Source organism: Meles meles, chromosome 15 (assembly GCF_922984935.1).
Source record: "Meles meles chromosome 15, mMelMel3.1 paternal haplotype, whole genome shotgun sequence".
Taxonomy (NCBI): domain Eukaryota; kingdom Metazoa; phylum Chordata; class Mammalia; order Carnivora; family Mustelidae; genus Meles; species Meles meles.
The window spans coordinates 65,462,625-65,479,998 of NC_060080.1; the positions used below are offsets into that span (position 1 = coordinate 65,462,625).

Below are 17,374 nucleotides of genomic sequence, written 5' to 3' on the forward strand. Positions count from 1 at the left end.
TCATTCCCATCCATCTTTTATAGGGTAAGACCTATCCTACTAAAATGAAAATCTATCACATCACTTTCATGTATTAAACATTTCAATAATTCTTCATTTTCTAAAAGTTGTAGAACTGGCTACTTAACATGACATGAAGCCTCATATCCCCAGCTCATGGTATAGATATTTATATTGAACTGTATGTCTCTGCTTAGAGTAGTCAGCATCTGTAGTCTTCCTAATAAACAACTCATCTTTCAGAATTTACCTCCAACACCACTTCCTCTTTTGGACCCTGTCCCTACCAGGAATTAGGTACTCACCTAGCACTTTAAGTTCATATCTACTATAACATACTAATACTTTCCATTATAATTTTTTTCCTTCTTTCCATGTTACAAGCTTCATATTTCCATTTTTTGTGTATTTCCTGGTACACAGAAGATATTCCATAAATGTTTGCTGCCCCTAACATAATACATTTCAAACAAGAGACATTATATGCAGGAACTCGGGATCTGACAAGATGGCCGGGCTGCCCCGCAGGATTATCAAGGAAACCCAGCGTTTGCTGGCAGAACCAGTTCCTGGCATTAAAGCAGAACCAGATGAGAGCAACACCTGTTATTTTCATGTGGTCATTGCTGGACCCCAGGATTCCCCCTTTGAGGGAAGGACTTTTAAGCTTGAACTATTCCTACCAGAAGAATACCCGATGGCAGCCCCTAAAGTACGTTTCATGACCAAAATTTATCATCCTAATGTAGACAAGTTGGGAAGAATATGTTTAGATATTTTGAAAGATAAGTGGTCCCCAGCACTGCAGATCCGCACAGTTCTGCTATCGATCCAGGCTTTGTTAAGTGCTCCCAATCCGGATGATCCGTTAGCAAACCATGTAGCAGAGCAGTGGAAGACCAACGAGGCCCAAGCCATAGAAACAGCTAGAGCATGGACTAGGCTATATGCCATGAATAATATTTAAAATCGATCTGATCATCAAGTGTGCATCACTTATCCTGTTCTGCCAAGACTTCTTCCTTTTTTGTTTGTATTTAATGGACACAGTCTTAGAAACATTACAGAATAAAAGCCCAGACATCTTCAGTCCTTTGGTGATTAAATGCACATTAGCAAATCTATGTCTTGTCCTGATTCACTGTTGTAAAGCATGAGCAGAGGCTAGAAGTACCATCTGGATTGTTGTGAAACATTTAAAAGCAGCGGCCCTTCTCTGCTTTTATTCATTTTCCCCATCCCGATTTAAGTGTAAAGCGCTGTGAATGAAGGTAGTTGTCAGGGTTAGCTGCAGGGGTGTGGGTGTTTTTCTTTATTACTTTTTTGAGGGGGAGAGGTACTTTTATTTTAATTTTATGGGCTCCTTTCCCCCTTTTTATGGTGATCTAATTGCATTGGTTAAAAGCAGCTAACCAGTTCTTTAGAATATGCTCTCTAGCCAAGTCTAACTTTATTTAGACGCTGTAGATGGGCAAGCTTGATTGTTTGAACCAAAATGGGAACATTAAACAAACATCACAGCCCTCACTAATAACATTGTGACTTTGCTGTCAAGTGTAGAATCCTTCCTTCAAGAAAAAGCTTGTGACCATTTTGTATGGCTTGTCTGGAAACTTCTGTAAATCTTATGTTTTAGTAAAATATTTTTTGTTATTCTAAAAAAAAAAAAAGAGACATTATATGCAAATCTGTTAATGAAATGACTAGAACAGAAGTTCCAGAGAGAGAACATGTTATGATGTTAGGTGTGGTATAATTACTGAAACAGAATAAAGAATTCTTGATTGAAGGGATGTGAAGATTGGTTACTGTTGGGCTTACTAGAAACACACAAAAATGCTGGCGAGGATCTGGAGATGTATATACCAGAAGCCTGGCTAGCAGGGAACATAAAACATGAAGCCATATTTATGTGCTTCCCTCCCTTCTATTCCTTTTTGACCCGCCTAAGCTGGCCCAGTTGTTATTAGATTAACATCATAGTGAACATATTCTTCTTTATGCTCATGTGATTCATTTCTTATTTCTGTTGTACAAACCTCTGTGTGTTTCTGTGTGTGTATGTGCATGTGTGTGTATGCGCATGTGTGTGTATGTGTGTGTGCACGCACGTATGTATTGGTGCTTAAAGATTGAAAAAAGGTGAAAGGCGGAGGAGTCAAGATGGCGGGGAAGTAGGAGAGGCGCCTTTTCAACCTGTACCCTAAAGTGAGCTGATTACCTACCAGGGAACTCCGACCACCTATGAAATCAGCCTGAGACCAGAATTATACACGTCTGGATCTCTACAGGAGCAGAAGATGCCAGAGGCAGGTAAAGCAGACTGGGAGCGTCGGACATATCGGAAGATAAACAAAAGGGGGAGGGAGCCACCAGAGGTGAGCGATTGGAAAGTAATACCCCAATACGAGAGTGCCCTGCGTCTGGGGACCAGCATTAACTTGGAGTCTGGTTGAAAGCACTCAAAAAACAAAGAGCAAAGGATCGCGGGGCGGGGTGGGGGGGAACAGTGGGAATCTGGGCGGTTAGAGACAGGGACTTAAGTCCCTGGACCCAGGACAGCCTCCCCTGGTGCTGAGCCAGAGAGAGTGCGGCTGAGAAATCAGGTCTCCATCCCTGAGCCGCCAGTGCACCTGAATGCAGCGCGCCCGAGAACGAGTGGGGTACGGCTCCCGTGAGGGGCTGGGAGCCTGGCCAGATGGCAATCCTGAAACACATGCTGCGTCCCACACCCTCCCTTGGGAGAGGTGCTCATAGGCATTAGCCTGGAGCTCTGGCATCCGGAAAAACCAGACATTCCCAGCCCGGGACAGCGGGAAAATCTCAGTGTGTAATCTCTGCTTGGAACCTCTCTGGCAGTCTGGAGCTGCCTAGACAGCCACCGCTGCCCTGGTATTGGGTACAACGAGGAGCTCCTGCATCCCCAGGGACCCTGACTAGGAACCGACTCTGCCAGCAGCTCTGTGGATCATTCTGAGGCTTCTCTCTGAGAGGGAGGTCTGGGTGCAATTTGCTCTCCTCTAAAACTCCAAAAACCATCAAAAGCTGTCAAGGTGAGAGAAAACAGATGAAAGAACATAAAACCCCCCAGAGAACAAAAGCCTGAAGAAAAACAGTTTCCTCAGAGCCCACCCCCTTGAGGGGAGCAGGAGGACCTAACTCAGGGAACATCATTGTCTGAAAACCCACGTGGCAGACTCCAGAAAGAATACATCCGGGAAGAATTAAAATAAACTTCCTCGCCCACACTGAGAATTTATAACCACTCTCCCAATTTTTCCTTCTGCCAGTGTTTCTGTGAATTTGTGTTTGTCCTGATAATATATAAATCTTATACTTGGGGTTCTTTCTGATGAGTTTCTTCCCTTTTTTTGCTTATTATATGTACATTTTTTTTCTCTTGTCATATACTTTTATCAGTCTTTTTGTTTGTCTGTTTTTGTTTGTATACTTCATAAATCTTACCTTGGGGCCCATTTGGGCTGAGCCTTCTCTTTTATCTTCCCTTTTTTTCCTGTCTCTCTCTCTCTATTTTTTTCCTTTTTTTTTCTTTCTTCTTCTCTATTTCTTTTTCTTTTCTTTTTCTCTAATTTGGGTGGGGAACCCTGATTGCACAGAAGCGTTCCAGGGTGCACCTTGACTGCACCACAATTGATAAGTCCAGCTGCATCTGTTTAGTCATCTCTTACCAAAATGACTAGGAGGAGGAATACCCAACAGAAGAAAAATACAAAGGATGGACCTTCGGCAACAGAGCTAATGGCTATCGACATAGACAATATGTCAGAAAAGGAATTCAGACTAACAATTATCCAGGCAATAGCTAGGTTGGAGAAAGCCATGGATGACCAAACAGAATTGATTGGGGCAGAACTGAAAGTCACCAGGGATGATGTTCACAATGTTAGGGCAGAACTGAAAGCCACCAGAGATGATATTCAAAATGCTCTCAATGAGTTCCAATCTAATCTAAATTCTCTAAAAGCTAGGGTAACTGAGACAGAAGATAGAATTAGTGATCTGGAGGACAAAGAGATAGAGAGAAAGGATCAGGAGGAAGCCTGGAACAAACAGCTCAGAAGCCACGAAAACAGAATCAGGGAAATAAACGATGCCATGAAACGTTCCAACGTCAGAATTATTGGAATCTCTGAAGGGGAGGAAAAAGAAAGAATCTAGAATATATAGTGGAAGAAGTTGTCTATGAAAATTTTCCCAATCTCACGAATGGAAACAACGTTCATGTACTAGAGGCAGAGAGATTTCCTCCCAAGATTTTAAATTCTCGAAAGTCCTCATGACACCTTATAGTTAGAATGAGGAATTATGTTTCAAGAGAGACCCTCTTAAAAGCAGCTAGGACAAAAAAGCTCCTATGTACAGAGGAAAGCCCATTAGAATAACGTCAGACCTTTCCACAGAGACCTGGCAAGCCAGGAAGGGCTGGAAAAATATATTCAGAGTACTAAATGAGAAGAACATGCAACCAAGAATACTCTATCCAGCAAGACTGACATTTAAAATGGATGGAGAGATAAAGAGTTTCCAAGACCGGCAAGGCTTAAAAGACTGCAACCACCAAGCCGACACTGCAGGAAATATTAAGGGAGGTCCTATAAAAGAGAAAAAATCCTAAGAATATCATTGAACAGAAATATAGAAACAATCTACAGACAGAAAGACTTCAAAGGCAACACGAGGTCAATAAAAACCTATCTCTCAATAATCACTCTCAATGTGAATGGCCTAAATGCGCCCATAAAACGACACAGGGTTGCAGATTGGATAAAACGACAGGACCCATCCATATGTTGTCTACAAGAGACCCATTTTGAACCTAAGGATACACCCAGACTGAAAGTGAAGGGATGGAGAAGCATCTTTCATGCCAATGGGCCTCAAAAGAAGGCCGGAGTAGAGATTCTCATATCAGATAAATTAGATTTTAAACTAAAGACTGTAGTCAGAGATACAGAAGGACACTCCATAATTCTTAAAGGGACTATCCGCCAAGATGATCTAACAATTGTGAATATCTATGCCCCCAATATGGGAGCACCCAATTACATAAGAAAACTATTAATCAAGATAAAGAGTCATATTGATATGAATACAATAATAGTAGGAGATCTTAATACACCTCTCTCAGAAATAGACAGATCATTGAAGCAGAAAATTAATAAAGAAATAAGAGCATTGAACGAAACATTGGACCAGATGGACCTCATTAGACATATACAGAACATTCCACCCTAAAACAACAGAATACTCATTCTTCTCAAGTGCACATGGAACCTTCTCCAGAATAGACCACATACTGGGTCACAAAGCAGGACTCAACCGATACCAAAAGACTGACATTATTCCCTGTATATTCTCAGATCACAATACTTTGAAACTGGAACTCAATCACAAGGAAAAGTTCAGAAGGAACTCAAACACCTGGAAGCTAAAGACCACCTTGCTTAAGAATGCTTGGATCAACCAGGAGATCAAAGATGAACTTAAACAATTCATGGAAACCAATGAGAATGAAGACACTTCGGTCCAAAACCTATGGGACACAGCAAAGGCGGTTCTAAGGGGGAAATACATAGCTATCCAAGCCTCACTCAAAAAAATTGAAAAATCCAGAATACACCAGCTGTCTCTACACCTTAAAGAGCTGGAGAATCAACAACAAATCAAACCAACTCCACATGCAAGAAGGGAAATAATCAAGATTAGAGCAGAGATCAATGAGGTAGAAACCAGAGATACAGTAGAACGTATCAATGAAACTAGAAGCTGGTTTTTTGAAAGAATCAATAAGATCGATAAACCATTGGCCACACTAATCCAAAAGAAAAGAGAGAAAGCCCAAATTAATAAAATTATGAATGAAAAGGGAGAGATCACAACTAACACCAAGGAAATAGAAACAATCATCAGAAATTATTACCAACAGTTATATGCCAATAAGCTAGGCAACCTAGATGAAATGGATGCTTTCCTGGAAAACTACAAACTCCCAAAACTGAACCAGGAAGAAATTGACAACCTGAATAGACCGATATCTAGTAATGAGATTGAAGCAGTGATCAAAAACCTCCCGAAAAACAAGCGCCCAGGACCTGACGGATTCCCTGGGGAATTCTACCAAACTTTCAAAGAAGAAATAACACCAATTCTCCTGAAGCTGTTCCAAAAAATTGGAGCAGAAGGACAACTTCCAGACTCTTTTTATGAAGCCAGCATTACCCTGATCCCCAAACCAGGCAAAGACACTACCAAATAGGAGAATTTCAGACCAATATCACTGATGAATATGGATGCTAAGATTCTCAACAAGATCCTAGCAAACAGGATCCAGCAGCACATTAAAAAGATTATCCACCATGACCAGGTGGGATTCATCCCTGGGTTGCAAGGTTGGTTCAAAATTCGCAAATCAATCAATGTGATAGAACAATCAATAAGAGAAGAGAGAAGAACCACATGGTCCTCTCAATTGATGCAGAAAAAGCATTTGACAAAATCCAGCATCCGTTCTGGATGAAAACGCTTCAAAGTACAGGGATAGAGGGAACATTCCTGAACTTCATAAAATCTATCTATGAAAGACCCACAGAAAATATCATCCTCAATGGGAAAAAGCTTGCAGCCTTCCCGTTGAGATCAGGAACACGACAAGGATGCCCACTCTCACCACTCTTGTTCAACATAGTATTAGAAGTTCTAGCAATGGCAATCAGACAACAAAGAGAAATAAAAGGTATCCAAATTGGCAAGGAAGAAGTCAAACTCTCTCTCTTCGCAGATGACATGATTCTTTATATGGAAAACCCCAAAGACTCCACCCCCAAACTACTAGAACTCATACAGCAATTCAGTAACGTGGCAGGATACAAAGTTAATGTACAGAAATCAGTGGCTTTCTTAGACACTAACAATGAAAATACAGAAAGGGAAATTAGAGAATCGACTCCATTTACTATAGCACCAAGAACCATAAGATACTTGGGAAGAAACCTAACCAAAGAGGTAAAGGACCTGTACTCGAGGAACTACAGAGTACTCATGAAAGAAATTGAAGAAGACACAAAAAGATGGAAGACTATTCCATGCTCGTGGATTGGAAGAATAAACATTGTTAAAATGTCTATACTGCCTAGAGCAATCTATACTTTTAATGCCATTCTGATCAAAATTCCACCAGTATTTTTCAAAGAGCTGGAGCAAATAATCCTAAAATTTGTATGGAATCAGAAGAGACCCTGAATTGCTAAGGAAATGTTGAAAAACAAAAACAAAACTGGCAGCATCACGTTACCCGATTTCAAGCTTTACTACAAAGCTGTGATCACCAAGACAGCGTGGTACTGGCATAAAAACAGACACATAGACCAGTGGAATAGAGTGGAGAGCCCAGATATGGACCCTCAACACTATGGTGAAATAATCTTCGACAAAATAGGAAAACATATTCAATGGAAAAAAGACAGTCTCTTCAATAAATGGTGCTGGGAAAACTGGACAGCGATATGTAGAAGAATGAAACTTGACCATTCTCTTACACTGTACACAAAGATAAACTCGAAATGGATAAAAGACCTCAATGTGAGACAGGAATCTATCAGAATCCTAGAGGAGAACATAGGCAGTAACCTCTTCAATATCAGCCACAGCAACTTCTTTCAAGATATGTCTCCAAAGGCCAAGGAAACAAAAGCAAAAATGAACTTTTGGGACTTCATCAAGATCAAAAGTTTCTGCACAGCAAAGGAAACAGTCAACAAAACAAAGAGGCAACCCACGGAATGGGAGAAGATATTTGTAAATGACAGTACAGACAAAAGGTTGATATCCAGGATCTACAAAGAACTTCTCAAACTCAACACACACAAAACAGATAATCATATCAAAAAATGGGCAGAAGATATGAACAGACACTTCTCCAACGAAGACATACAAATGGCTATCAGACACATGAAAAAATGTTCATCATCACTAGCCATCAGGGAGATTCAAATTAAAACCACATTGAGTCACCACCTGACACCAGTTAGAATGGCCAAAATTAGCAAGACAGCAAACAACGTGTGTTGGGGAGGATGTGGAGAAAGGGGAACCCTCTTACACTGTTAGTGGGAATGCAAGTTAGTGCAGCCACTTTGGAGAACAGTGTGGAGACTCCTGAAGAAATTAAGAATAGAGCTTCCCTATGACCCTGCAATTGCACTGCTGCGTATTTACCCCAAAGATACAGATGTAGTGAAAAAAGGGCCATCTGTACCCCAATGTTTATTGCAGCAATGGCTACGGTCGCCAAACTGTGGAAAGAACCAAGATGCCCTTCAACGGATGAATGGATAAGGAAGATGTGGTACATATACACAATGGAGTATTATGCCTCCATCAGAAAGGATGAATACCCAAATTTTGTAGCAACATGGACGGGACTGGAAGAGATTATGCTGAGCGAAATAAGTCAAGCAGAGAGAGTCAAGTATCATATGGTCTCACTTATTTGTGGAGCATAACAAATAACATGGAGGACATGGGGAGATGGAGAGGAGAGGGAGTTGAGGGAAACTGGAAAGGGAGATGAACCATGAGAGACTATGGACTCTGAAATCAACCAGAGGGTTTTGAAGGGGCGGGGGGGGGGGGGGGAGGTTGAGGAACCAGGTGGTGGTTAATAGGGAGGGCAGGTACTGCATGGAGCACTGGGTGTGATGCCAAAACAATGAACACTGTTATGCTGTAAATAAACAAATAAACGAATAAAAAAATAAAAAAATTAAAAAAAAGAAAACTATTAATCAAGATAAAGAGTCATATTGATATGAATACATAGATAGTAGGAGATCTTAATACACCTCTCTCAGAAATAGACAGATCATTGAAGCAGAAAATTAATAAAGAAATAAGAGCATTGAATGAAACATTGGACCAGATGGACCTCATCGATGTATACAGAACATTCCACCCTAAAACAACAGAATACTCATTCTTCTCAAGTGCACATGGAACCTTCTCCAGAATAGACCACATACTGGGCCACAAAGCAGGACTCAACCGATACCAAAAGACTGACATTATTCCCTGCATATTCTCCGATCACAATGCTTTGAAACTGGAGCTCAATCACAAGGAAAAGTTCAGAAGGAACTCAAACACCTGGAAGCTAAAGACCACCTTGCTTAAGAATGCTTGGATCAACCAGGAGATCAAAGACGAACTTAAACAATTCATGGAAACCAATGAGAATGAAGACACCTCGCTCCAAAACCTATGGGATACAGCAAAGGCGGTTCTAAGGGGGAAATACATAGCCATCCAAGCCTCCCTCAAAAACATTGAAAAATCCAGAATACACCAGCTGTCTCTACACCTTAAAGAACTGGAGAATCAACAACAAATCAAACCAACTCCACATGCAAGAAGGGAAATAATCAAGATTAGAGCAGAGATCAATGAGGTAGAAACGAGAGATACAGTAGAACGTATCAATGAAACTAGAAGCTGGTTTTTTGAAAGAATCAATAAGATCGATAAACCATTGGCCACACTAATCCAAAAGAAAAGAGAGAAAGCCCAAATTAATAAAATTATGAATGAAAAGGGAGAGATCACAACTAACACCAAGGAAATAGAAACAATCATCAGAAATTATTACCAACAGTTATATGCCAATAAGCTAGGCAACCTAGATGAAATGGATGCATTCCTGGAAAACTATAAACTCCCACAATTGAACCAGGAAGAAATTGACAATCTGTATAGACCGATATCTAGTAATGAGATTGAAGCAGTGATCAAAAACCTCCCAAAAAACAAGAGCCCAGGACCTGACGGATTCCCTGGGGAATTCTACCAAACCCACATTGAGATATCACCTTACACCAGTTAGAATGGTCAAAATTAGCAAGACAGGAAACAACATGTGTTGGAGAGGATGTGGAGAAAGGGGAACCCTCTTACACTGTTGGTGGGAATGCAAGTTGGTGCAGCCACTTTGGAGAACAGTGTGGAGATTCCTCAAGAAATTAAGAATAGAGCTTCCCTATGACCCTGCAATTGCACTGCTGGGTATTTACCCCAAAGATACAGATGTAGTGAAAAGAAGAGCCATCTGTACCCCAATGTTTATTGCAGCAATGACCACGGTCGCCACACTGTGGAAGGAACCAAGATGCCCTTCAATGGACGAATGGATAAGGAAGATGTGGTACATATACACAATGGAGTATTATGCCTCCATCAGAAAGGATGAATACCCAACTTTTGTAGCAACATGGACGGGACTGGAAGAGACTATGCTGAGTGAAATAAGTCAAGCAGAGAGAGTTAATTATCATATTGTTTCACTTATTTGTGGAGCATAACAAAGAACACCGTGGACAAGGGGAGATGGAGAGAGAGGGAGTTGAGGGAAACTGGAAGGGGAGATGAACCATGAGAGAGTATGGACTCTGAAAAACAACCAGAGGGTTTTAAAGGGGCGGGGGGGGGGGAGGGGGGGAGGTTGAGGAACCAGGTGGTGGTTAATAGGGAGGGCACGTACTGCATGGAACACTGGGTGTGGTGCAAAAACAATGAACACTGTTACGCTGAAAATAAACAAATAAAAAAAAAGTAAAACAAACAAAAAAAATACCATTAAAAAAAAAAAAAAGGTGATAGGCTTATAAAATTACTTCCAAGCTGCCTCTGACACTTTCTGGTTAGAAGCATTAATTAAAAATTAAAATCTTTATGCCAAAAAGTGGCTTCCTTCTTGACAGAGGGATATTCCTACTGAATAACTGGAAATTAGTACTGCTAAATAGCTCTGCTCATTTAGCATCATATTCTACAACTTTTCTTGTAGTTTCTTAGGTAATTTGGGACATTCTGCTCTCTTAAATGAACCAATAAATCACCAAGAATCAGTTTCACTTCTCTTATTTTCCCCCATAGGGCTTAACTCAGCTCTCATCATTAGGTAGGTATTTAACTGAGTTCATATAACATCATTCAGTTTGTTTAGATGTGAAGTCATGCTTCATTCTATGAGCTCACTTTAATAATCCTTCTTAAACTCATTAAACTATTTGAAATAAGAAAAATAGTGTGTAAATTGGTTAATCCATATACTTTTCCAAAAATACTTTATAGGATAATAAAAGTATAAATAAGGAGCTTATAATTTAATTAGAAGTAAACTACTCTGTTGGATGAATATGTAGAACTCCAAAGCATATCACACTGATTTGTAGGGCTATCTACATTTACCAAGTGAAACCATGAGATTGCTGCGTGTTGTTATACAAAGCATGAAGTTAAAATGGTTTATTTTCATTATTTAGGGTAGCAATTGATAATTAATATCATTTTATAATTAAAATAAATGTATATATGTATATACAGTTAAAATAAATGTATATATGTGTGTATAAATACACACATTTTCAGCTTCTAACATTGACATAAATAAGAACACAAGGAAAGGCAACACACATTACTAAAATATAGTACTTTAATTCCTCCCCAGAATCCTTAATTCTTTAAAGTCTGTGAGACTAAATGTGGAATTCAGGTTTATTTTTGTGGTCAACACATGCCAAAAAAAAAAAAAAGGAAGCTGATAATCAATAATGTATTAGCGTTTATTTTATGGTAATCCTGGAAAACATGGTGGCAAGGTAAAGAAAACGGAGGAGCTTTTCTTTAAAGAAAAAGAATCTAAAAATTTTTAAGGTAAAGCAAACAAACAAAACTCCCTTCTTCACTCATTTTTATTTGATTGTTATTACCCAACAATTGGCTCAATACATCAGCTTCTGTTGGACAAAGAAATATTTTAGGTAGTAAATGAACTGTGTTTAAGCATGAATTATTGCCTTTGGAGTAGCCAAGTTTTTGAAGACAGCTGTTGAGACAATCTCAACTAATGATAATTTTAAAATCATAAATACCAATTTAAAATGTGTCTCAAATTAAGAACTGAAATACTTATTATATCAGGGTAAAAAAGAAACCATAATTGTTTCTAATGAAAGTTATGGTGATTTTTTTATAAAACATTAGAATACGAAGTGCTGTTCTTAGCTTAATTTATTTATTTATTCTTAAAGGAGGGGGCTTGAACTCACAACCCTAAGATTAAGAGTCAGAAGCTTAACTGACTGAGCTACCCAGGCACCCCAGTTATTGGCTTCAAATATCGGGTATAAAGCTCTCTTAAGACCACTCCTCTCAAAGGGAATAAATGATGATTCACAAGATTTTGGCAAAGAACTCAGCTTCCATTTAGTATTTTTCACTCAGTCATCTATAACTTTTATTATAGATTTTAAGTTAAAATAGGAATTGTACATTAGAAGCTGTTCTTTTTTTCTCTGCTCATCATTAGGAGAGGTGAAAAGATAGTTGGGAATTTACAATCCTCTTGATTTTGATGGTCATGAGCCTATGTAAACTGTTGTTTCTTAGCTGGATGGATGATTTACAATAAGGAAGAACTGGATGGTTTGAAAGGAACATGATGAACAGTGGGACATGATATTCCCACATCTCTCTCAATGGAAAAAATGCCATTACATATATTCCTCAGGAATTATGCACTAGGCATGATTTTTATGCTGTGGTATTTTCTTATGGATATAGTTGATGCAGATCTTCCCTCATTATTCTGTATATCTAAGCTAACTGAAGTTATCAAATGATGCCTGCTACTCAACTCTATATATACAAAATGCAAGTATAAAAAATTCTTTAAGTGTTATTTTTTTTGTACAAGTGTGATTCTGTAGCGTGCTAATTTTGTTCCTTCAGTAAAAACATATGTTGGAATCAAGATATATAGCCAAACAAATATTTACATTTAAAGTAGGCAGACAGATAAGAATTTTAACAAATATCACATAGGCATCAATTAGTGGGAATTTAGAGAAAAGGGGCTTATATCCAGTAATAGCACAAAATCCTAGATAATATTAAGCTGGAGTATCCAGTATAAACTAGCTTCACAATAACTCAAATATCAATCAAAACAACAACAAAAAAATCAACATTAAAACAAAATTTATTATTTATAGTTTCCAATCCATATATAAGGAGTTTGAAGTTCCCATTCACTTTTTTTTTTTTTATTTTCAGCATAACAGTATTCATTGTTTTTGCACCATACCCGGTGTCCATGCAATACGTGCCCTCCCTTGTACCCACCACTTGGTTCCCCAACCTCCCACCCCCCCCGCCCCTTAAAGACGCTCAGGTTGTTTTTCAGAGTCCATAGTCTCTCATGGGTCATCTCCCCTTCCAATTTCCCTCAACTCCCTTCTCCTCTCCATCTCCCCATGTCCTCCATGTTCTTTGTTATGCTCCACAAATAAGTGAAACCATATGATACTTGACTCTCTCTGCTTGACTTATTTCACTCAGCATAATCTCTTCCAGTCCCGTCCATGTTGCTACAAAAGTTGGGTATTCATCCTTTCTGATGGAGGCATAATACTCCATCGTGTATATTGAAGTTCCCATTCATTTTAACAAGAAATAAAAAGCTGAACAAACCTTCCAAAATAAAAAGTACCAGGGCCTGATAGGTTCACTGGTAAATTCTACCAAACATTTAAGGAAGAATTTATACCAACTGCCTACAATCTCTCCTGAGAAGAGAAGCAGAGGAAATATTTACTAATTAATCAAGGCTAGCATTACCCTAATATCAAAAACAGATGAAGACATTACAGGAAAAGAAAAATAGACAGCAATATCTCTCATAAACACAGGTGCAAAAATCCTCAACAAAATATTGGCAAATCAAATAAAAAGAAGTATAAAATAATTATACATCATAGTCAAATGGGATTTATCCCAGATATGCAAGACTGTTTCAATACTTGAAAATAAATTAATACAATCTATTACAGCAACAGACCAAAAAAGAAAAAAAATCATAGAATCATATCAACAAGTAGATAAAGCTTTTGACAAAATCTAACACTGATTTGTATTAAAACCTCTCAGTAAACTAGAGGTAGAGGGTCAACTGTCTCAACTTGATACTGTCTACAACTAACACCATATTTAATGATGAGAAATTTGAAGTGTTTCCACTAAGATCAAGTATAAGAGCAAGGATGTCTCCTCTCACCACTCTTTTTCAATACTGTCCTGGAAATTCTTACTAACACAATCAAGTAAGAAAAGAAAAGTTTTATAGATTGGGAATAAAGACATGGAACTGCCTTTGTTTGCAGTAGATAGGATTTTATATCTGAAATAATCAACAAAAGAATTCCTGGAACTAATTAGCAATTATAACAAGGTTGCAGAACATAAGGTAAACATTCAAAAGTTTGTTGCTTTCCTAAATACTAGCAATGAACAAGTGGAATTTGAAATTTAATATCTCCCCAAAACAAAATAATTAGATAGAAATCTAACAAAATACGTACAAAACCAATATGAGAAAGACTATAAAACTCTAAAAAAAAAAAATGGAGATAAAAAAAATAAATAAAGATATCCCATGTTCATAGATAGGAAGACTTGATATTATCAAGATGTCAGTTCTTCCTAATTTAATCTATAGAGTCACCACACTTGCAATCAAAATCCCAGAAACTTATTTTGTGGATATTGAAGAACTGATTCTAAAGTTCATAGAGAGAGGCAAGACACCCAGAATAGTTAACACAATATAGAACAAAAGGCACCAAGTTGGAAGGCTGATGCCCCTGCAATTTCTATATATTATTATAGAAATGTATATATATTATACATTATAGTAATATGACTTACTATAAAACTACAGTAAACGACTGTGTGGTATTGAAAGAATACCACAAAGTGAAAGAACAGACAAACAGCTCAATGTAACAGAAAGAAGAACCTAGAAATTGGTCTCTATAAATATAGTGCACTCATCTTGACAAAGGAACAAAAGCAATACAATGGAGCAAAGACAGTCTTTTTAACAAAAAATGCTGGAACAACTAGACATCACATGCAAAAATAAATCTAGAAACATATTTTATACCCTTCACAAAAATTAATTCAAAATGGGTCATAGACCTAAATGTAAAATGCAAAACTATGAAACTCCTAAAGATAACATAGGAGAAAACCTACATGACCTTAGGTATAGAGATGACTTTTTAGATACAACATCAAAGACACAATCCATTAAATAATTAATAAATTGGACTTCATTAAAATTAAAACATCTCTGCAAAAGACAATATCAAGAGAATGAGAAAACAAACCAGAGTGGAAAAAATATTTGCAAGACACATCTGATAAGATGACCTATCCAAAATATACAGAGAAATCTTTAACAACAAAAGAAAACAACTTAAGTGAAAATTGGCCAATACTTAACATACACATCACCAAAGATTATATATATATATATATACATATACACACACATATATACATATATATATATATACATACATGCATATATATATGGCAAACAAGCATATATAAAAAGATGCAACACATCATATCATCAAAAAATGCAAATTAAAATAACAATAAGCTACCACTACACACCTACAGGAATCTCCAAAATTTGGAACACAGACACCACCAAATGCTTGCAAGGATGTAGAGCAACAGGAACTCTAATACATTGCTGGTGGGAATGTAAAATTGTTACAGCCACTGTGTAAGACAATTTGGAAGTTTCTTACAAAACCAAAGTTACTCTTACCATACGACCCAACAATCACATTTCTTAGTAGTTACCAAAGGAGTTTAAAACTTACATCTATATCAAAACCTAACCACAGATTTTATAACAGCTTTATTCATAATTGCCTAAACTTAGAAGCCCTTAAGATACCCTTCAGTAAGTGAATGGATTAATAAATTCTGGTACATCCAGACAATGTAATGTTACTCAGTGCTGGAAAGAATTGAGCTATCATGCCATGAAAAGGCATGGAGGAACCTTAAATGTATATTACTAAGTGAAAGAAGCCAAGCTGAAAAGACTACATACTATGTGATTTCAATTATATGACATTTTGGAGAAGGCAAAACTCTGAAGACAATAAAAAATATTAGTAGGTGCCAGGGGTTAAATTTGGGGGAAAGGGTCACATAGAAAGAGCAGAGAAGATTCTTAGGGCAATGAAAATATTCTCTACAATATTATAATGATGGACAAATGTCATTATACATTTGTTCAGACATACAGAATGTATAAAACTAAAGGTAAAGCATAATGTAAGCAATGGACTCAAGTTAATTACAATGTGTCAGATTAGATTAATCAATTATAACAAATGTACCACTCTGGCAGGGGATTCTGATAATGAAGGAAGTTATACAAATGTAGGGGCAGGGGATACACAGGAACTCTCTATACCTTCCCCTCAATTTTTCTGTAAACCTAAAACTGGTTTAGTTCTAACTAAGAAAAACAAAGTTATTACCTGCCATTAGTAATCTTGCTAAAAAAAAATTCAAATCATAAAGGCACTAAATATTCGAAGAAATTATAAGTTACATACACACATACACATCGATTGGAATAATTATGACTGTCAGTAACAGACAGCTTGACTAGCAATGACTTAGAGTTAAAGGAAGAAGTCCAGAGGCAGGTAGTTACTAGCATTTATTCATCTGCTTAACAGAAGGAAGGCAGGCTTCCTTCTGTGTCACTGTTACTAGTTTATACTGAGCAAAAGCTTTTGATCTTGATGAAATCCCAATAGTTCATTTTTGCCCTTGCTTCCCTTGCCTTTGCCGTTGTTCCTAGGAAGATGATATGTCTCACACAAGCTGGCTGGTGCAGCCTTGAATATAACATATTCATTTAGGTTAATAAGCAAAAGGAAGAATAGTATAAGATCCATCTATTCTCTATTAAAACAAGCCAAAGCTGTTCTAGATGCTCCTTGGAAATTTTTCCTATATCCCATGATCTACAACTGAATCTCAGGGCCACTAACAACTGGGAAAGAAAAATATCTCACTCAGCATCTTTAGTGAAATGTGGGAAATGGAAAAAGGAATAAGGAGCTGTCAGTGAATTATCCATTAACAGGATGGATGGATAGACACACACACACACACACACACTCACGGACTATATCTCAGTTTTAATATTTTGTATGTGAGACAGAAATGTTGTTTATTCCCAAATATTTTGAATTATCATTTTAACACTGACCATTACAGCGGCACTGCTGCTTTTATAAATTGGACTCTTACCCTCTATTACTTTTCTATTAAATAGATTTTAAATCTATTTCTAAATCTATTTAAAATCACATAGGCATTTAAAAAGTGGTTTATGTAATAATAAAAATATTAAATAAAGCTATTGAAATTTAGCATTTTTCCATTTTATTTTATTTCTTTTCAGTGTTCCAAAATTCACCGT

The 17,374-nt window shown here is 37.5% G+C and overlaps 1 protein-coding gene across 1 annotated transcript; it reads left to right on the top strand.

The window, feature by feature from the left end:
• Positions 1-496: 496 nt before the first annotated feature.
• On the top strand, positions 497-1,188 carry LOC123925947 (ubiquitin-conjugating enzyme E2 N-like). Its single transcript, XM_045979581.1, has one exon. The coding sequence runs from the start codon at positions 509-511 to the stop codon at positions 965-967; it is 459 nt and encodes a 152-aa protein (XP_045835537.1). The 5' UTR covers positions 497-508; the 3' UTR covers positions 968-1,188.
• Positions 1,189-17,374: the final 16,186 nt, after the last annotated feature.